General features: G+C 37.5%; 1 protein-coding gene across 1 annotated transcript in view; it reads left to right on the top strand.

The window, feature by feature from the left end:
• The window catches only part of LOC126298563 (ubiquitin carboxyl-terminal hydrolase MINDY-3 homolog), a 97769-nt gene that overhangs the window by 27620 nt on the left and 47891 nt on the right, over positions 1 to 22258 (top strand). Inside the window, exons 6-7 of the mRNA XM_049989924.1 lie at positions 12465 to 12618; positions 16133 to 16270. Coding sequence (XP_049845881.1) covers positions 12465 to 12618; positions 16133 to 16270 — 292 coding nt within the window. The remainder of the gene's footprint in view (positions 1 to 12464; positions 12619 to 16132; positions 16271 to 22258) is intronic.

A 22258-nucleotide genomic window follows, 5' to 3' on the forward strand; every position in this document is an offset into this window, starting at 1 on the left:
TATGGAAATTGAGTCCTCCCTTGGTTTCTTTATGTAGTGTTGGGTTTGCATTAGCTTATTAAACTTAGTATTATCTATCTATTACCTATCTATCTGTGTATCTCTAAATTTAGAATTGTAGCCAAACATCAATGGAGTTATACTGTTACTTAAACATAGGTATGCTACATGGAGTTCTGGCTTCAAAATTTGTTTATAGTGTAATTTTTCCTGTATATTGTGCTCTGTAGTTCTTGGTGTGTGCAACTAGGTTGAATTTTGCAGTTATTTTAAGATGACCGTATGATGGAATAACTTAATATTGTAGGCATTATTTATTGTATCTAATTGCTTTAATTCTAAATGAACACACAACTTCAGACATAAATAATATCTTCAGAACTTTATTAACCTAATAGAATCCAAAAAGATATAGTGATAAGGAAAGGAAAACACACACACACACACACACACACACACACACACACACACACACACACACACACACAAATAGACAAAATTTAAAGGGAAAGAACAACAAAATGAAACATCGTCTCTAATAAGCTGTATGTAAATATATAGCATCATAGTAAAAAAAAATTCCCAAAATACTGAACTGCCAAAAATGTATTTTTACGTTACATAACTACAAAAATTATTATACTTGCCAAGACTTGACAGAAAAATTTACTAGAGGTACAATGTGGTTATGACTTGATACTAAACAGAGTAAGGTGGTGCAGTGGTTAGCACACTGGACTTGCATGTGGGAAGATGGCAGTTCAAACCTGCCTAAAGCCATCCTGATTTAGGTTTCCTGCGATCTTCTTAAATCGCTTCAGGCAAATGCCAGGATCGTACCTTTGGAAGGGCGCAGCCGACTTCCTTCCCTAATCTGATGGGACCGATGACCTTGCTGTTTCTTTTCCCCCAAATCATCCATCCTTCAATCTTCCTACTAGATGTAAGTACCAATGCAAAAGCAAACATAAAACAGCCATGATTTACATATAGATGTGCTTACCAATGTTATTTTTGCAGGGTCACTTGATAATAGCAATAAGCCAAAACAGGCCTATCATATAAAATGTTAAAAATTTATTACCTTATGGCATCTAGTTTTGGAGCGTCTATTTTCAAAATGTCTTATAATGATGTATACCTTGCTGTGGGGCCCAAGGGAATGTAAAAAAGTTCTGAAAATGTTCATTTGAGTGATAGGTCCATTATTGTATGATCTTGGAACTTAAACTTAGTTGTAGGAAAGGTATTAAGACACTGTTGTGAATCACTGGTGAATAGTAATGGTGTCTCAAAATATGTAGGTGCGTCGAAGTATTGAAAACTACAGTGGAAGTTGAAGAAATTGCAGATAATTGCTGATAGACAGAAGTTTTCTGTCATTCCAAGAGGTGTGCTTGGGTTGTGGGATCAATTTCCTGTTTATCATGTTGTTTTTAATGTTGCTAAAAGCTGTATTTCACCTTGTTGCTTGCCACTGTGAGAAGATTTTCACCTCTTATGTGCTGTGCTGAAGGTATAATCCCTATCCCCTCTCCTCTTGCAGTGTGTCAATACCTTAATTAATGTGAAAGAAAAGTTCCCTTGCCAATATAAACAGAAGTTTTTATATTATATTAAATCTGTATCTATGCTACTATATAAAAACAAGTATTGTTTAATGTTACCAAATTGTAAAACATTCTTGACCAATTTACATCAAATTTTCTATTGTTCTTTCCATTGTTTGTTGCCTTCTGGCAGTGTGACCAAAATATTTCAATTGATTTCCACTGACAAGTGTCAAGTTTTGTTCTGATGCTGAGCTGCCTCAGGATCAGTTTATTAATTCAGTGTGCTGTCCATAGTATTCGAAGTAATCTTCTGTACCACCAAATATCCAGAGCATCAATCCTGCGACGATGTGATGGCTTCATTGACAAAGTTTCTGATGCATAGGTTGTGATGGGGAAGATTGTGTGTGGAAGACGGTGAGCATTGTCTTGGCAGTGATGGAGGTGTATTTCTAGAAGTGAGCAAGTTTTCCTGTAGAATGTCTTGTAATCGAAAAGCATCTATGGCTCTCATGCTCTCAAGTGTCAGTGACAGCACACCCTAAGTACTCTAAGCCACTGCTGACCTTAGAGCCAGCAATATTTTTAATGTCAGTTCCATTGTCATGAAGGTTACCTACGATCGTCACTTTGGTCTTTGTATTGTTGAGTTCAAGACCAAATTCTCCACTTCATTCGACTAACCTGTATATGAAGGTTTCCAGTTGTTGCTTGTTTTTGCAATTATCAGTGTGTCATCTACATATCAGAGATTCATTTTTCTGCCACCTACAACAATGCTGTCATACCAGTATTTACGAACATCTTCGATAATGTGTTCACTATATGGATCGAACAATAGTGGAGAGAGAATGGAACTTCGCCCCACACTTGTATTTGTAGAAAAAGTCAGAAGGCTTTATGTATTCTTATTGTTGTTGTGTTCAGCTGGGTCAGGTACACCAGGCGTCTTAGCGTACCCATCTCCATGGAGATAGTCCATAGTATTGACTATTTCACCTTGCTTAGTCTGCTCGTTGGCTCCCTTGTCTGGAGTAAACCCAGTGTGCTCATCTGGTATTTGCGAAGGTGAGGTCTTCAGCCTCTCTCATTCAATATGGAATGATAGATAAGGGCCATCTTTAGATAGTTCGCACAGTCAATTGGAGAACATTTCTTGACTACTGCTATGAAAATGGAGTCGAAAACATTATTAACAAAAGTCTTTGACTGATTTACTTTGAATTTCCACATGGTAGGCTAATACACACATAGGCAGGCATAGGCTATATATTTTTAAACGACAATGTATTAGTTTTATGTTAGAAAATGTTGTTGTGCTCTTCTGCGAAAATATGCAGTTCAGTTATCTTCTTCAGTCAGTTTTAATGATGATAGCAGGGCATGTTGACCATTAGACTTATTATTTCTCTTGTAAATATTCTTTCTCTGTATATATAATTTCAAACAAAAATTTCGTACACAGCATTGTGCCGTTTTTTTTTTCTTTTCTTTTTTTTCTTTCTTCCGCACAGTGTGTTTTACAGAAAAGGTTAGTTTTATAGCTTATCGGGTTATAGTTAGAATGCTACGAATACTACTGGTTAATGTGCATCGTCCAAAATCTTGTAATTCTACACATTTGCAGATTAAAACTATGAAAATGCTGTAATTGAATCTACAATCCTTGCAGATCCAGCAGCTGGAGAGGTCTCTCTCATGCCCTGTATAACAATGATCCCGAGAGATTTACCCACTCGTTTTAAGTGACTCCAGTTCCCAATAAATGTTTTGTTTGAAGTAACAATAAACAAGGTTCAAGGTCAGAGAGAGGGGAGATAAGGTGGTGAAATGGACAGAGAGAGATTAGGTGAGGAGGGGAGGGGGGGGGGCAGAGAGAGAGAGTTACCAAAGTAAGAAGAGAATTGCAGCACCACCTTATTATCTGAAAATTTTTTTTTGTGTCTTCGGTTGCTGGTATATTTTTAGTTTCTAGAAGAGTTGGTTTCTATTTTGAACACAATTTTAGATGACTGACCTAGTTGTGTTATTCAGGAGCTTTGAATGGGAATGATGTTTGCTTGCTACCTGGGCTCTTATTGGACCATGAAGTATTTTTCGGGCGACATCCCTGTTTGCAGCCGACCTCAACTCCTATTTAGACACACCATTTTATATAGATTTGTTTTCCTACCCCATAACAGTATTATGTGAAATGCAGATCTGGTTAGTGTTTCAAACTCGGATGAATGAGATGACCACCAAGCTCTTAGTAAATTCACTGCTGGACCTTAACCTTAACCTAAATGTTCACACCTGTTTATAAGGTTTAACTGACATCTTTGACGATATACCATGATACTGGCCTTGTCATATATAGAGTCATGATTTTATTTTAGGCAGTTTTTTGTGACAGAGGGTTCGATTAGTTACGTGTCAAGTGTGTTGTTGTTGATCTTTTCACCAGCCATCCACTGTTCTGTCATTGACATCAAAGATATGCCATATCCATAAAGAATCTAGTATGCCTGTGGTTTTCTGTAGCCTAAATCCTCTTATTACATAACAAATCATATTGGTTAACTTTTTTAAGTGATGGGCAGTCAGATTAAAATTACTTTATAGTTGACACTCAACACATTGGAGCTAGTTTCTTCCAAACAAAGCACTCAGTGGAACTTCCTGGCAGATTATAACTTTGTGCCCGACCGAGACTCGAACTCGGGACCTTTGCCTTTCGCGGGCAAGTGCTCTACCTTCTGAGCTACCGAAGCAGGACTCACACCCGGTCTCACAGCTTTACTGGCGTTAGTCGTGCTTCAGTAGGTCAGAATGGTAGAGCACTTGCCCGCGAAAGGCAAAGGTCCCGAGTTCGAGTCTCGGTCGGGCACACAGTTTTAATGTGCCAGGCAGTTTCATATCAGAGCACACTCTGCTGCAGAGTGAAAATCTCATTCTGAAAGCACTCAGTATCAAACCGAAATTGTTCGCTGTTGCTGAACTGCCTCAACAATTGGTCATTTCCACTTCGAATTCCTTGTCGGGCATTCTTTCTTCATGTATTTGGATCCTGTATCGTGGGTCAGGCACTTTTATTTCATGTTTCATCACAGGCAATAACCACACCAAGAACACCACACACGCAACAATGCTAATGAAGTCTGCACATATCAGGCACAGCACTAACCAGACATTTCTGGATACCTTTCCACAAGATGCAGTTGAGTGTCATGTGTACAGTTATCATAATCACAGAGACTAACTTACATTAGATAAGCTTTGTATGACATTGTGTGAAGCCGAATTTTTGAAGGCTGCCATTCAGCATTGCTACTGGGTCAACGCAATCATAGATGTAATTGCTTTGTTTGCTATAGGGCCATAGCACAATGGTCAGCACATTAATTTCAAATGTAGGATGTCGCAGGTTCAAATGGTAACATGTCGGCCCATGTAACCTGTGAGGATAGTTCCAGGTAACCAGTGATAGTGAGAAATAAGCTTACTTTTAGCACTCAAACTGAATTTTTTTTTCTGTGGGAGTTGATTTGGAAATGTTGACTTTAATCCCTGTGAGCAAAGCGATTGCGATTTTAGTACTGGTGCATGTTGTTGACACATTTTCTTGCATATACAGTGAAACCCCACTTTGACACTTTTCAAGGGACTTAAAAAAAATAGTGTAAACCTCAGAAAAATGTAAAATGTGGGGAAATAACATTTTTAAGCTGTAAAAGTTACGTATTGGATACCCCCCTTGCACTTAGTGTATGATATGCACATAACAGGTATCAAGACATTTGACTCAATTTCATGTTATAAGAGATAGTTTTGAAAGCCTGCAGCTGTCATTCATTCATTAAATAATGAAATACTGCACTAGTTAGGTGTTTTTTTCATGTTTAGCAAGATGTGTTTCGAGAATTTTTTTCCTGATTGTCAAGTGCAAATATGTAAAAAAAGTATTTTGTATGGTGCTTGAATATGTGTTGTTCTGTGTCTCTTGCACTTTAGTCGTTCTTTTAAGGTTATCAGGTACTGTGCCTCATCAGTTATGTAGAAAACCACACACACACAAACTATCACTCACATTGTTTTTGTGTAACATCACAAAAAAATACATAGGTAAATACTGCACTTGACAGCAAGAATAAATTCTTGAAACACGTTTTGCTCAGCATAAATACAATACGTAACCAGTACTGTGTTTACACTAAAACCATTTGAGCAACACAAAGTGAATGACGGTGTCAACTAGTGCTACGCGTGTCCATACGCCGAAACACGCTAAATATGGTTCGGCAAAGGAGTCACGATGCTCACAACAATCACGAAACTGTTTGTGCAGTAGAGACAGTTTGGAAATGGTTGTGATTGATCATAATATCTTCATTTAAACGAACCTAGTTACTCCAATCAGCCACCACACCAAGTAGAGCTTGGCGGCAGCAGCAGGAGATACGGCACAAATTGTTGCAACTTTTACTCCTTTACCGGTTCAAATCCACTAGAGTGCCCTGGTGTCAAGAAACTTAACCACTTAATATTTGTAAACACTACTGGGCGGCCAACATCATATTTTCTCTACAAACATTTTTTCGTAATGTGGAAATCATGGGAAAATTATAAATATGTTGATGTAAAATCAGGTGCAAATTAACATTGGGGGATAGGAAATTTCATGGGACTCATAAAAAAAATGTCGTAAATGGTGGCAAAACGTTAATTCCGGGAAAGTAAAAGTAGGGTTATACTGTATTGTGAGGTTGTCATTATCTTAGGACACAAGTTTAAATTCGGGCCTAGAAAATGCATCATCTGCTGCAATTCATTCATGGTTCACTTAAACTCGGCAGTCAATAGAGCATCTCGTACTCCCTACATACTTTGCAGTAGTCACTTCTAACATTGTTCCACGTTACACATTAACAGCATTAGTTGAGTGACCCACAGAGTTCGTGTCACACCTATAACCGAGCAGTAGCTGGCAGCCAATGTGGCAACACTGTAGCGGCAAGAGACAGATGTCAACTATTAAGTGCTTTTAAATGGACTAGAGCTATTGAGTGAGAGTTAACACAATTGTTAAGGGAAACTAATTAGTTGATTTGTCAGCAAAAAAAAAAATTGTAGAGAGAACCCTGTTACTGATTTTTTCGGTGAAGAAACATTACTGCGTAAGTAGTAAAACACAAATTTTACAGGGGAGAGAAAAAACTGTGTAGAAAACCCGATGTGTTTCATAAGGGCACTAAATTTGCATTGTTGCACTTCAGTGATTTTTTTCCGGATCATAACAAAAAGTGAAACAAAGAAAGTCTGTTTAGAAAACTGAATTACAGCAAGCAGATACATGGAATTGTCGGTATTTATGGAAGAGGAATGTTGTTTACGCGATATTGGTTTGTCTTTTACATTAACATTGTATTGGAAAGACTTTATTGAAAGACTCATGGAAAAGCTACAAATATACACACGGTTCACATTGATCTGATAATGTCTGTAGATTACTTCAAGAAAAAAACTGCTGATCAAAAAAAGACACTTTACTGTCATTCTTGAAACAGTAACCTCCAAGATGGTGATTATTCATAAGGAATGTTATCATAATACAAATGACAATCCTTAGAAACAATTACTTTAAGTTGTTGTAAATGAACCTATTTGGCTTTCCTGATTTTCAAGTTTTCTTTGTATAGTTTTGAGAAGCAAACTTTTCCAGAAATTTTTCTCTGATTTCTTGCTATTTCTTCCTAAACTTTGTTGAAAGTGCACTTGGAGTGAATAAGGCTGTTTGGACGTAACTGTATGGCCCTCATGTCTGTAATTGTTGACTCATTCTTTGCAGGTCTTCCAGACCTAACTGAGTCATACTTCCACAAACTTCTCTGTGCATAGTTAGTGAAAAAGTAGCAATTCAGGTAATTGGTTTTGTAAGGTCGTGGCTTTCTTCTCACCTCTTTAGATGTCAAGGCATATTCGCTAGGAAGTGCAACTTCACATCCTTTGAACTTGCAATCAATGGAACTGTGAACTGAGTCACACTCCATGCGAGTATTGACTGTTCTCCAAAAACTTTTGCGTAATCAGTACTCGTGAATCAATTGCTTGTCTTTAAGTGTGTGTGTTAATATCACATTTCTGTTACAGCAAGTGCAGCTGTCAGAATACGGAGTGACTGGGACAGGATTTTCCTCAATCATTTTGGATAGTGTGCCCACGATACATGAGGCAGAACTTGACTCAACAATTTCGCCTTGCATTTCATCAAACCAGTAACACACATCATCATGACTTTCTAAATTATACATTATAGAGTTATGGGCAGCCAATTTTATTTTATAATAAACTGCACTTGTATGTAAAAGCGATGCTACTCTCATAGCCTGTAAGTCGATGATGTAGACTGTGCAGAGCTTGTGCTGGGCATGTTTCTTATCTAGACCTTTCTTCAGCCTTGCCTGCTCTTTCTGTTTTATGTCCCGTTCCCACATTTCTTCACTAAAGTTTCCGAGCCTGTAACAACACAGGTTGCACTGGTCTTCCTTTGGAAAAAAATCTGAGGTCAACCTCTTTGAAAATAAAGCTAAATGTAGCCTGATTGAATGGTGAAGCCTGTTCCTTACTGCATTTTTTATGTAGAGTCCATACAGCTATTGTTTACTGTATACAATATGCTCAGGATATAGCTTAGAGGGGGACTTCCTGCAGTAATGTGGTGGCAGTTTAGGAAGACAGTCCAGAAATTCTTTAATGAAGTTTTTCTCATCTTTCTTCTTTGTTTGTTTTATTCAGGAAAGTGACAATTATCAATCAGGTCTCATCCCAAGTGTGGAATTATCCAGCCAATACCTCACTGTCCATTCTTTAATGCCAATAGTATTGAAACATTTTTTTGCATACTTGATATTTTCCTGTATCGTTTCTCAGATGATAAACCAGTGTGCCTTTTCTACTGGATTCACCTGTGATTTTCTTTGGACGTTTGGTTGGAATTAGGTCCACAAGACTGATTATGTAAATCTTCCTGTGGTCCTGTGACATTGTTTCCAAAAAATTAAGTTGCCGGTCCGTCACCAGTAAAAATTTGATGGCACTTCCTTTGAACAGATTTCTGACACATTTTTGAAGTGCACATTGGACCTAATTTTCATGCCTCTCTTGTACTATTAAGAGTAATTTTGCCATTTTGACTTCTTTTATATCCAATATATGATTGCCTGCACATTGTTGGTGTTTCTCTTCTAATCTTCAGGGCAAGTTTTAGATTTTCTTTTCCTATCACAGCTTAAGGCGCCACAAAATTCTTGACCTCCACTTTCAATGTCCTTGCTTCCATCAGCTTCCGATAAGTTATCTGAATTGTCTGGGAAGAAATGAGCAACATAGTGCAGCAATCAACGTGAAGAGGTGTGGCCATCTCCAGTGGCAACTGTCACTGCTGTATTGTTTTGAGCATTCTTGGATGCAGTCTGTGAAGTTTGTAAACAAACATTTGAAAAATTGACTGAAGAAGACCGAAGTTGAATTTCACATTCATGTGTTTATGATAACAATTACAATAGCATTAATAATACTAATAATGACAATAAAAATTACCTGTGGTATTAGATGGCACAGGAAAAGTAACAGAGAACCCCCATACATGAAATTAATTCTTCTTCTGTGCCTACTACTACTACTACTACTACTACTACTACTACTACTACTACTACTACCTGTTGTCCATTCTGGATTTACATGAGAACCTATAATCAAGTGGGTATTCAAAACATTTTTAGCACAAAGGACTAAAGCACTCAATAAGTGAAGTGTGACGTTAAAATAAAGCAGCTGTGGTACTACTAAATTTTAGTGTGTTAACGGACTGCTGTTAATGCGTGGCAAATAACAAAACAATTTTCATACCAATGTCAATCACTTCCAAGGAGGATTCTTCGCTTTCATATGCTGTGTTCAGCTGATGATAATCTTGTAAAATGCTGTCCAAAAGGTAAAACCAAGGAACCACTTTTGAACACTGGATTTTTATGCAGTGTTGTTTACTACTTCCAAAACAATCTAGTTATTGGGTATTTCATTCTTTCGCCCTTTTGGATTATTTAAATTTATTTTTTCACTGTGTTATATATGCGGTATTGTTTTAGTTCATTTTATATGTAGATATTTTTTTTAAATTTGCATTCTGGCAGCAAGAGTTGGTGCGCTGAGTGTCAAGGATATGAACTGACTGAAAAGTGCAAAATCGATAATCAGTCAGTTACGTGGTATTGTTTCTTCACTGATGATTTGCTTGTCATGTACATACTATCTGGTCACTGTTGTGGAGCAGTATTGTAGATCAGTGGTGTACACAGCAAATGGAAGTAAAGGATTTTAAGTTGCAGCTTGTGAAGCCAACCATTTGGCATTGATGTATCTTCTTTGTCACTAAAACAATATTAAATCTTCCTCATCCATCTATGAATAGGATTTGGTGCAATGATACAAGGCTTCCTGCAGTGGTAAGAAAATCCACCAATGTATGATGCTACTGATGTACACATTTCATTATGTCACTGGTTGTAATTTCAAATTAAAGGATATTATCTGCTTTATGAGCCAAGCTGCTAATTGACTTACTGAAGAAAGTTTAACCACTTGGGATGGTTGGCTCATTCAGTTAAATACTTTTTAAATTATTTATAATTGGGCTTCATTCTGTCATTTCATAAACAGTTTTTAGGAGATTTTTAGACATTGAAAAGCGTTATCATTATGAGTGATCATAGAGAGAATGTGAGATTTGGGTGAAAGACATTTAAATTTTTAACTATGTTTTGTGTTTGTAGAATAAAGTGCATCCAAAGTAATTGTGTGCTATTCATCATACACACCACATCATTTGGCCTATTTACAGTGATGAGAAAGATTTTTACCAGTTCTTTTCCTGAAAACAAACATTATACTTGATGGCTTTAAAGCTGTAAAAGTAGACTGGTTTGAGGTAGTGTTGAAATCGATCTAAACATGCAGCTGAATCCACATTGTGAATTGGGGTGTTATTTTGTGTTGTATATCTTACAGTACATAAGTTGTGGCCCAAGAGAGCCATATAACGTTTGGCCCAAAACTATAGACAATGAAATGACCATTTTATTGAGTTCATAAATGTTGTTAGAGCTGCATCTCACTATATACTGCAGGCATGTTTCTGAGTATGTGTGCCTTCTTCACTTGACATCAGGTATACCTGTTATCTTAGTGTTCATTAAATATCTTGATTGAATACACACGTCGGTACAGGATGCACAAAAACACTGGCCAGGAAATTATTTGTAAGACTTACACAAATAATGACCTTTGTTAATGAACAGGAGAATTGCGCATTTCAGAAAGTTCTAGAATCGATGATTTCAGTGGACCTACTGGTCTGGCACATGGCTGCACAAGAGCATGTCTCACATTCTCTATTCCAAATACTTCACTATGTCATTAAGTTTGAGTGAGTGAGAGGAACAGACATATTTATTGACTAGTGGAATATAATGCAAAATGCTGCTCATGATGAAGCAGCACGTGTTCATTGTTGAGTGTTATGTGAAGCACAATTTGTAGAAAATGAGTGCAGAACTGTTTTTGCACAGTAGTTTGACTGGAAGTGCTGTTTCAAAACATCCAGCCACAATTTGATAAATTGAACACAACACAGTGTTTAATTGGGGTTGACTGGTCATTTCCACTATTTTATGTGACATTCATTGACAAGGGTCAATCCTGTGTCGATCTTATTTTAAAATTTTCCAGGCCTATTTTATTTTGGCCACCATATAGAAAACTCATTCATGCATCGGTTGGCCCATCACTATTTTTATATTATGGAGTGCTTCATGGAATAATTTTTAGTGAAGCTAATTATTTTACTCAGTGTTAGTTTAATACTTTATTTACACAATTAAATGTTTCAAAAGTGATGATGCATGTGTGGGCTTGTGTTTAATGATTTTATCTCCATCGGCAGTGATATAGACCAGTACAGTCTGAATGGTATTATATCTTATAGTGCACAGCTGTTTTTGTTTTCTGTGACTTGTACCAAAACACATTTGGATGGAAAAAGTTAATGACAAGCAGCACTAATTTTATATCTTGTAAATGTCTTCTGTTACAGCAGAGTGAGTGAGTCATCCTTTGTCCCCACTGACAGTTTAACATTAATGTACATCAATATTTTTGTGAGATTTTTACCTCTCCTCTTTCCTATTGCTTGACTTTTGTTCTTGTCATACTATTCTTTTATTTTAGAATCTTTTTTTACATTTTCATTTTTTTCCTTCTTCTTCTTCTTCTTCTAAGGAGCAACTGATAACTTTCCTGTTACTCAACAAACGTGAATAGCACCCCCGTTTTTGTTAAATATTTTCTAGTGCATTAAATATATCTGATAGCTTTATATTTTGATTTTTCTTTTCCATTGAAAAAATAGGAATTGAAATTTCCAAGTTACTATTTGCCCATGAATTTTCTTTCTAATTAACCTAAGTTATGGCAAATGGTAAAACTGAATTAGTTTCCCATACTTAGGCCTAATGTGATCTTCAACATTCTGAAAATAACATGTCAAGTAGAAGTACTTACATATCCTTGGATATAAACAACAGTAAATTAGCTGGTACAAGTAGCAGGAAATGTAAATATTATTCTTAATTTGTTGTTCTGTTATTACAGTTGCTCCTTTCCCTTTTAGCTGTAGTGATGCAGATAAATTCCCTGTGTATTTGGTAATTAAAAGGTAGTTTTAATACTGTGTCACATATCTGGGTATTGCATGTTAGCGAAACTACTCACACAATTATGTAATTGACTGTGTAAATTGTTACTCGTAAGTTTAATGTGGGTTATTTGAAATTTGTGTGTAGCTTGTATTTTTAATGGGTTACTGTGTTTTTGCAGGGAGTAGAACAAATAATGGCAGAAGTTAATGATCCCGCAGAGCCTTTTATAGACGATACTTATGGCTATGGTAGCCAAAGCCTGATTAACTTAATGCTCACCGGAAGAGCAGTGGGTAACGTTTGGGATCATGAACAAGATGTTGGAGGCCTCAGTTAGTAATTTTTTCACTTACTCCTTGAAAAAGATCCATAGGCTTAACAGGTAGTTGTGGAAGCAGATATGTGCCTGTAAATCATGCATTTCATTGAGTGCATGTCAAATTTTCTGTGTGGTGTGATAAATATTTGTCAGATGCTTGGCAAACTTGTGTGTTGCTTCATTTTCCTCTGTAATTTAATGTTTTCTGTGATGGTTTTGGAAGCTTTGGAACTGGGAGAGTCACTGACTGTAAGATTGCTTGTATATGTTTCAGATGGTTCATTGTTAATTTTTGTTATTGGTCAGCCTGGTCTTATTGTTTATAATTGGTGTTTTGTTGTTACTGTTACCAAAATATTAATTTTTGACTGAATTTGCATGAGAACAAGTCGGAAAATACCTTTACTGTGTCAGATACTGAGCAAAATATAGTGCTTCAAAATTTTGAATTTTGTGTTTTTAGCTAAAAATAAGTGATTTGTATGTTTAAGTGTAAGTTAAAGTAACTGAACTTATGACAAAAATTATTAATTTTAGCCTTAGTTCAAACTGATAAATCTGGTGGCCTAATTGCTGGGTACTGTAACATACAGGTCTTATTGCAGCCTTTTTTGAATGAGGTAGCAGCCATTTGATATCTCCCTTTTTGAGCAGAATTGTAGAAAAAATTGAGATCGGAACATATATAAACATACTCACTGGTAATCTTTGCCAAAACATTATCAGTTAATTAACTAGTGATATTTATGGTGCTGTGTGCAACAGAATGTGATGAATTTCCCTTGGAAAAAAATTCAACTTTTGAGGCTTCGGCACTTAATATTTCTAAGAACCATTCAACAGCAAAGATTGTATAAAATAATTCTTTATTTAAGACAGCCATTTTCAACAGACTTTGCGGTCATCTTCGGGCCTTAAAAATCTTTTTATTGTAAAACTTGTTCATTTTATGCTGAACCTCACGCACAAGATGTCAAGTGGATAAAAATCAGTATGTTACAAAAGATTTGTCGTTGCTAAAATATTTAAGAAATAAAGCATCTAGTGCAAAAGGCAAATGTCCATATACATATTGCTCACAAATTCTTGTTAAATCGCAGAACCATGTTACACAATAGCACATATGTTAATATACACTGGACATACTATAAACCGTTATGTCCATCATGCATAAACAGATGTGGTATTAGTTTATGTCCAGCATATGTAAACAGATGTGCTGTTGTGTAACACGGTTTTCTGATGTAACAAGCTTCTGTGAGCAATATGTATATGGACATAGCCTTTTGCACAAGGTGCTTTATGTTTTTAAATATTTTAGCAGTGATAAATCTTTTATAATGTCCATTTGACATCTCTTGCATGAGGTTAAGCTTAAAATGAACAGGTTTTACAGCAAAAAGTTTTTAAGACCTGAAGATAACAGCAAAGTCTGTTGAAACCAGTTGCCCTACATAAAGAAACATTTTATGCAATCTTGGCTGCTGAATGGTTTTTAACAATGAAAACAGATCGCCCTTCAGTGCTCTCAACATGAGAAAATTCAATCTCTTAATATTTCAGCTGTTTGTCTGAGCAGCAGGCCCATGTGCGGTTTTATGTACACTGCCTGACAAAAAAAGTGAAGCACCTAGATTAAGAAGAGGAAGCAAAATAAAATGCATAGGTTGAGAGGGAATGTGATGTTATTTCAGTGATTAAAAATTAGAGTAAAATTTGCAAAGAACTTGGCAGTATGGATCCATTACCAGTATGATGTTATGTCCATGCTGACCTTGCTATACCCACCGATTCTGTTGAGAATGGTGTTGTCAAACCATTGTATCCTCTCATGAGACAAGCTTGCCCACTACTGCTATAACTGATCTTTAATAGCTTAAAAGCTGGTACCGGGATGGAATTGATGTCCAATCTGGCTACACTCTGAGGCACAAGATCTGGGGATCTTGCTGGCCAAGTGAGTACATTATTGCCACACACAAAGTGCATAGAGATGTGTGCCATGTGTGGGCAAGCATTGTCCTGTTGTGACATTTTTCAACATTTCACTGTTACAGGAGAGGTGACCCATGATAGGTGTGTCTGTGACAAGCACCATTGTGTTGTCAGAGTTCCATCACACTCTCCCAAGTCCTGAAGTCATACCTAATGGCTCCCCACACCATGACATAAGGACTAACGCTGATGTTCCTCTTTCAAAACATTAAAAGAATGGGACATCTCCCAAAGTTGCAACCATACTCACTGATGATTATTTGGGGGTAGTGCAGAGCAGTGACTCATGCTGAACACAACACACTGCAATGCCATTCATCAACAGTTCATGCTTGCCGGTCATGGCATCACTCCAAATACAGCTGATTGTGTTTTGGTGTTAACTGCAGCCTGCAAATGGCACTGTAATACACCAGTCCAGCTGCTCAGTTTCTAACCAGTGATGTGGGATGACACAGAATGTTGCAGGGAGTCCATTACTTGTTCTAGAATGATAGGTACCGGTGGGATGGAGTTATGATGTGCTTGCTCTACAGTAAAACAATTTTCTATTCTCGTAGTCAAAAGTGGTTTATTGGAGTCTTGGTAATCAAAAGTGGTTTATTAGTGTCTTGATGATTAGTATGCATGCCCTCGCATTCCCTTCCAGTCCAGCATTGTCACTGTCACACTTGAATGCTCCACAAATCTGGATATTGTGTGATTTGACCAGCCTGCCAAATGGAGACCAACAGTGAGGCCCCTTTCAAACTCTGTCTGGTACTAAAAACACTGTCTCAAAAGTGAACGGTATGTGTGTTCTTCACAGGTATCACTGAACATCTTATGCTGTTTGCACTGATACCATACCATATCATACTATGCCTAGTGACAACAATAAACATGAGCAAAATTAATGCACTCTGGTAGCTGTTCTACCCGTCACAGAGAGTTGCAGTTCTAATCACCCGCCAATGATGTGTATGTGTATGGAAGTACATTGACATCTTACCGCACCATCTGGCTGCTTCACTTCATTTGTTGGCCAGTCGACATGTTAAGTGTGTGTCATAGAGTTTTGTGGGTCATGTTGGCAAGGTACAGTAGTTGAGGAAGTCTGCCTGACTAATGATTCTGACAATTGTCTTCAGGTTTTCACCTAAGAATTGAGCATTGACTTTGAATCAACTCGTTGGAAATTGTGGGAACAACAGAATGTTAAATTGTGATAGTACAAAAGCTTTTAGTGTTTCAGTTTCTGCTTTGTGTGCTGACACTTTAGCACATCAAAGTTGGATGTAGTTGACTGATACATAAAATTCCTCCTGGTATGTAAGATACACAGATCAGTTAGTACTAGTGTTTTATACATTTCAACATTAATTTTGGATAATACTTTTGAAAATGTAACTTCTTAATGCAAAGTCCAGGATGGAATATTGTTGCTAAATTTTTAATGTATTTGATATCAGATTATATTTGTGCCTTTTGACTGTAACATCCTTGTACATATTTTGCAAGTGTTTTAATTGACCCATCCTCATGTTTTACAGAATTACTTGGAATTGACCGCCAAAGTGAGATAGGTTTTCTAGCTTATTTAGAGCATATGAGGTACCTTGAAGTGGGTTCTTTTTTGAAAAATCCAAAGAATCCTGTATGGGTTTTGGAAAGTGAAACCCATCTTACTGGTGAGTGAAATAATTAACTTTTTAAATTACTCTCTAGAGAATAAATCTTGCAGAATTACATGAAAGAAAAAAATAAGGCATAACAACTTGTGTCCATTCTGTTATTAGGAGTTGGCCTTTTATTTGGTGACTGATGTTAAATTCAGTTAGTATTTCGCTGTTAACACATTGACACTGTGTAGTTTGTGAAAAGGAACAGTTCGTCAGTGAAATGCCTATGAAAACTGGGAAAAAATGCTATATTGGCAACATTACGTATGTCTGGAGCATAATCAGTTTACTTACACTAACATGTGCTAGTGGACTTAGTCAGGAAAGCATCCTTTGATAACATCACCCACAACAATTTTCCATTGAACGTGTACTTATTAAATTTAGAGAGATTCATAGTAGTAGATGTGTAGATGAAATCAGTAAAAAAAAAAAAACCCCGCTATTTGTTGTTTCACCGAAATTTAAGTGGTAGGCATATGGATATGGACCAAAATTTTTAATATGGTTGGAGTAGGGCTGGGGGGTTAGTTCATTGGGGTATATGAACTTGCTGCACCCATCACCTTTTAGTTCCAGGGAATTAATTCTCCTACTGAGGAGCTGCTTGTTGCAGAAAAGCTAATGTAATAATTGTCAAATACCTGTTTTGGAAATTGCAGTCTAACTTAAAACTTCTTTGTGTGCACTGTTCTAAAAATCAGAAAAGATCAGTTGGAGGGGAGGGGAGGGGGGGGGTCTTTACCAGGAGAGATCAATCTTTCGTGTTTAATCTGTGTTTAGCATTAGTGTAGACACTCCAAGAAACAGTCCAAAATTTGTTCTCTGAAAGAAATCGTAACTTCCACATATGGCGTATACAGCGTGATGTGAAATAGGGCTTTGCACTTGCTATACATTCAGAGCCTGGTTGTCACACAACATACACTATAGTGCAAAATGCCTTTCAGTACATCTGGCATTAGTAGTTCCATAACCAAAGCTGAAACTGGTTACCCAATTGAGCGTGACATGTAACTGCTCAGTTAGCGCACTTAGTAACTACACTGCCTTGTAGCTCAATGCATGTGTAAAATACCTCTCCAAAATACACTAAATCACATGTAACAATAAAGTTGGAGTACTCCTTAGCATGTTCTATTCAGTTTTTAAGAAGAGATCATCTACCTGTGAAGCTGATTGAAACGTATAAACTTCACTTTAAACCTGGGGCTCAATGATTTTTATAGTGATCTCTCTGTAATAATGAATGCTCAGGAAAATGCATAAATAATACATTTTGTCTAAACGGGTTTAGCTTTGCAATGTTTAGTTCAGCATAACCTGCTTATATTCCTAATTTACAATTTTTTATATAAATTATCGTATTTACTCGAATGTAAGCCGCACCTGTAAAATGAGACTCGAAAGCAAGGAAAAAAAATTCTTCCGAATCTAAGCCGCACCTGAAATCTGAGACTCGAAATTCAAGGGGAGAGAGAAGTTTTAGGCCGCACCTCCAAATCGAAACAAAGTTTTTCCATTGTAATATGAGAGACAATTTAGGTCGAATCAATGACGATACAGCTACTGTAGTTGGGTTCGAGTCGTAAGCTTAGCAGTTAAGCTTTATCAGGTAGCCATTGCTATGCGTCAGGCACTCCGTCTGTATTTATACGGGTACCATTCCTTTTTCGCATGCTTCATCTGGTTTGAATTGATTGCTTATTTTTCTTTGATCTGATAAGTGCCATTCTCTTTGCTATAGGTGTTTAGGTCACTCTAAGCTGAAAATGCATTACTGTACTGTGTCATTCATTGTTGGTCGCATTCTGATAATGAGGGTTTACGGCCTGTCGCTGCTTGCGGCATGGCTTGCTTTTGTGCCCGCTACCGTCGCTTACAATTAAAAAGAGGAATCGTCTCATTAGTGAAACAATGGCAAGAGACTACTATTTGTTGTTACTTCCACTGCTGCTTTCTTTGATAATGATGAACAAGAATCAAATGATGAGCTGCAAATGATAGATGATGTTCTTAACGAGAGTTTAGCGAAAACTTTTCTCCATTTGAAAATCTTTGCAGGCGCCTCTTTAGTACATTACATTCTGCACATCTTAGATTTAAAAATCTAGTCAATTCATTTCTGACTGTATCACTCTTAGGCATAAGAATAATATGAATATAAACATGACATGATATGTATATTCTTCTGCCCTTGCTGTTGTCTCACTCTAGTTTTGTAGTTTATTAGGCAGGCAGAATTTAAATGAGATAGCAGCAAACACTAAACAATACATGACAAATTGTTTATATTCGTATTATTCTTATGGTGAAGAGAATAGTGCATGCAGTTCACAATTCATGACAGTTCCTATTAGCAACCATCTCTTCTCGCAGGTAGGAAAAAATTCAGAACGTAGAGTTGGTCATATTGGCAAACATCCCGAACAGTCTTGCCAGTCGGATTTTTGTTGTATATTGAAATGCAGCTACATTCGGAATTCGCATTTACTTCGTTGGATAATGTATGAAAATGCAGTGGTCGAAACTCGGGGCGGAGAAAAAAGCTCGTCTCCCACCTTTTTTTTTAAATTTATTTACTGACTCATAGGTTTTGGCACCAGTATTTATCTTTGTGCCTACAAAGCATGCCTGTGTGGCGCTACATATATTCGACGGCAGAAGTTAGTTGTGGCGGCACCTACCAACATTTTTCTGAACTTCCGCTTGCTTTGCACTCGATTCTAAGCCGCAGGCGGTTTTTTGGATTACAAAAACCGGAAAAAAAGTGTGATTAGAGTAAATACGGTAAGCTATTTTATGTAGTTCAAAATGTGCAGTAATCTTAATAACCTCTCTAATTTTCAGTTCAGCAAAATAATGCTAGAGATTTCTATTAAAATGGAAGCTAGGTGGGAAAAGTGAGGATTGTAGCTGTTAAACTGGGCATGTTTAAAGAAATTGACTTTAAACAATAGTGCATTTTGTGTGTGTGTGTGTGTGTGTGTGTGTGTGTGTGTGTGTGTGTGTGTCAACTTTATATTAATTAGTTTCTGGACATTGCCTATAAAGCTATTCAAGAGGTACAGTGTTATGCAACATGTATTATTATCTCAAAATGTTCCACTATTTTCTAGCTTCACTAGTAGCTCACATATGTGCTGTTTGGCACTTGGGAACTGCACAGTTGCCTCACCTCGCCATAAATAAAAATAATAGTCAGTCAGTCAAAAATAATGTCAATGGAATATTAGGAACAGTATTCTTTTTTCTTGTAAATCAGATTCATTTGATAACTACCAGAAAAGTTAGTTCTTTTCTGTAATGGAGCTACTTAAGAGATACTGTTGCTTTTGGTTGGTTGTGTTAAAAATGGCAATTGGTTGAGTGAATCGCAAAATGCAGATTGAAAAACTCACTGAGCTTCCTGAATCAAAATATCAGAGTAATCAAATGAAGGTAAAGTGAAAGGCTAACTGATCTTGACTCTAAAATTATTTGCATCTCAGTGCACCAGTTATGGAGTGGTGAAGTACTTAGGTTTCCTCAAGAGAGATGTCTTAAGCAATTTTTATGCTGTAAGTTCTTTGTATATGGGAGTGTGGACATTTATGTCATGTGTAAGGTTTCATTGAGAAGTACTGACCTACAAAATATTGCACAAAACAAATATTTGAAGATTGTCCAGGGCTGTATTGGTTTTGAGGGGAGATTTTGAGCCCCCATTTCATTCTGACATACATCATTCCAAATGGTATTATGTCTACCAATGAACAAAATTAAGTTTGATATGTTTTTGTATTGTTTCCAAAGTGATCTTTCATGCTGTGAAGTTAGATTGTAACAAGTCGTATTCACTAACAATGTGAATATCTAAAATGTAAAGTAGAAAAGCACTCAGTTGCAGAAAGGATATTTTTTCTGCAATGTAAATGCTAGTGTAAATTCTCTAGATCGTACACTTAGACATCTTTGTGCCTATATGACTCTTCTGTGGTAGTGCACCAATGATGACTATATCATACTCAAAATCTAATCTGCTATAAATGGATTTCTGTGATGGACAGCTGTTCTTATGATTTGAATATTCAATGCTTGCTGTACACCATCCAGTGGATTCCAACGTAGCGAAAATATCTGCTGAGTACTAGCTGTTAGTTTCGAATCTTATTCAGTCCTCTATAGTGTGTATTCAAATCGTATTGTGTCCAACATTAAATGATGATGATACTTTGCTCAGCTTGTTATACCGGCAAGTAGTGCACTTTTGTCAGCATTGCTGTGTTCAATAACGCCAGTTATATTTTACATCTGAATTGTATGTGAGGGAACAGTTTTTTTTTTTTTTTAGGGAGGAAGAAATTGCTGTAAGTGATAATTAAAGAAGTCGAAAGGGGAGGGGGGAGGAGGAGGAATGTGTCCCTCAGCTTAAATCACCATACAGTAGAGTGAGTGAAGCAAAAGAGACTGCTGTGAATAATTTGTTATGCGAACATTTTGGGGAGATTTAGATTTCTATTCTAATGTTGTTGATTGAATTGCTATGGTAACTGGCATGATGAAGTTAGTATGCCAGCTTGTGGTTTCTTGGAAGGAGGACTGAACTAAATTGGAAGAGAAACCAGTAGGATGGACTTCTGAAAGATCTATGAATCTAAAAATTTAACCAGAACATTTGGATTTTGGATTAACCGTTTTGTTTAATAATATCAGAGGCATTTTTATAATAAGGTATATAATTAAAGAATTGTAGCAGGAAGATACTGTGAACTGTGTATCAATAGGTTTATGTGAAAAGTCTTGGTGTAATAGCATGGTATTTATTAATAAGAGTTTAGTGTGATGTACATCCTATTTGTCAGTTGGCAGCAAGTAAGATGTTAGCCCTAGGGGCTCGCGGTTCCTTCCCCGTTGCCACCTCATTCCCCTCTCTCGGTCTTGCGATTTATGTTGACCTGGCTATTCCTCTGGTTTCCAGTACTGGTGGCAATTTTGTTCCTTTCGCCTTTTTTTTCACCCTTTCAGTCCCCACTTTAGGTTTGACCTCCTGTTTTCAGTCTGAGCCATATGGGGAAGAACTCACTCCCTAGCATCTACAGTGTGGATTCCTCTCCCCCCTCCCTTCCTTTCACCCTTCCCCACTGCAGCCCTCTTCCACACTGCTAGGTCACTAACACGTGTAGCCAGTCCGTGTGGTGGAGCTGTTATGTACCCATATGGCAACGCAGGGATCACATTACTGATACCTGAGCTGTTCCCTCCTAGTTCATGCCAAGGAGTGGTTGCTTGTCTTCTTGGAGCATTGGAGCTCCCGGCAACAGTCACCGTGCCAGACGGCCCATGCTGTGGCTGGGTGGTGCCCATGGGGAAAGCCCCGGTTCAGAGTGGGTGATATCAGGACGGATGTTTAACGCATGGAGCATATCAAGCTGCAAAAATCTGGCCATTCTCACACGGCCATCTCTTCGAATGGTGAAGGATCCTTAAATACTGTCTCGCATGACCTGACAGCCTTCCCTTCCCTGGCTACCCAATGGGAGGAGCGCCAGGCTTGCCGTCTTGGGCTGAAACCCTTTCCCCGTTACCTTGTTTGTACTAGGACGGATGGGGACACTTTCACCACCACAAAGCCATTGTTTTTCATGGAAAATATCTAGGACATGTTTGGGGAAGTGGAGTGTATTAGTAAGATGCACTTGGCTCCCTGTTGATCAAAGCTTCTGCCACCCAATCTGCAGCTCTTCATGCCTGTGATTGTCTTCACAATCCCAGTGTCTATCACTCCTCACCAATCTCTGAACATGGTCCAGGGCATCCTTTTTCATAGGGACCTTATCTTGCAAACTGATGAGGAACTCTGAAGCGCCGTGGCGTTCATTTTGTTACAAGTGTGCAGTAGGGTTTCAAAGACAACGGCACCAATGCTGGTGCCTTCATTCTGGCTTTTGAGGGGATACCCTCCCAGAGAAGGTCAAGGTTATATGCTACAGATATGATGTGAAGCCATACATCCCT

This window comes from Schistocerca gregaria, chromosome X (assembly GCF_023897955.1).
Source record: "Schistocerca gregaria isolate iqSchGreg1 chromosome X, iqSchGreg1.2, whole genome shotgun sequence".
Lineage (NCBI taxonomy): Eukaryota > Metazoa > Arthropoda > Insecta > Orthoptera > Acrididae > Schistocerca > Schistocerca gregaria.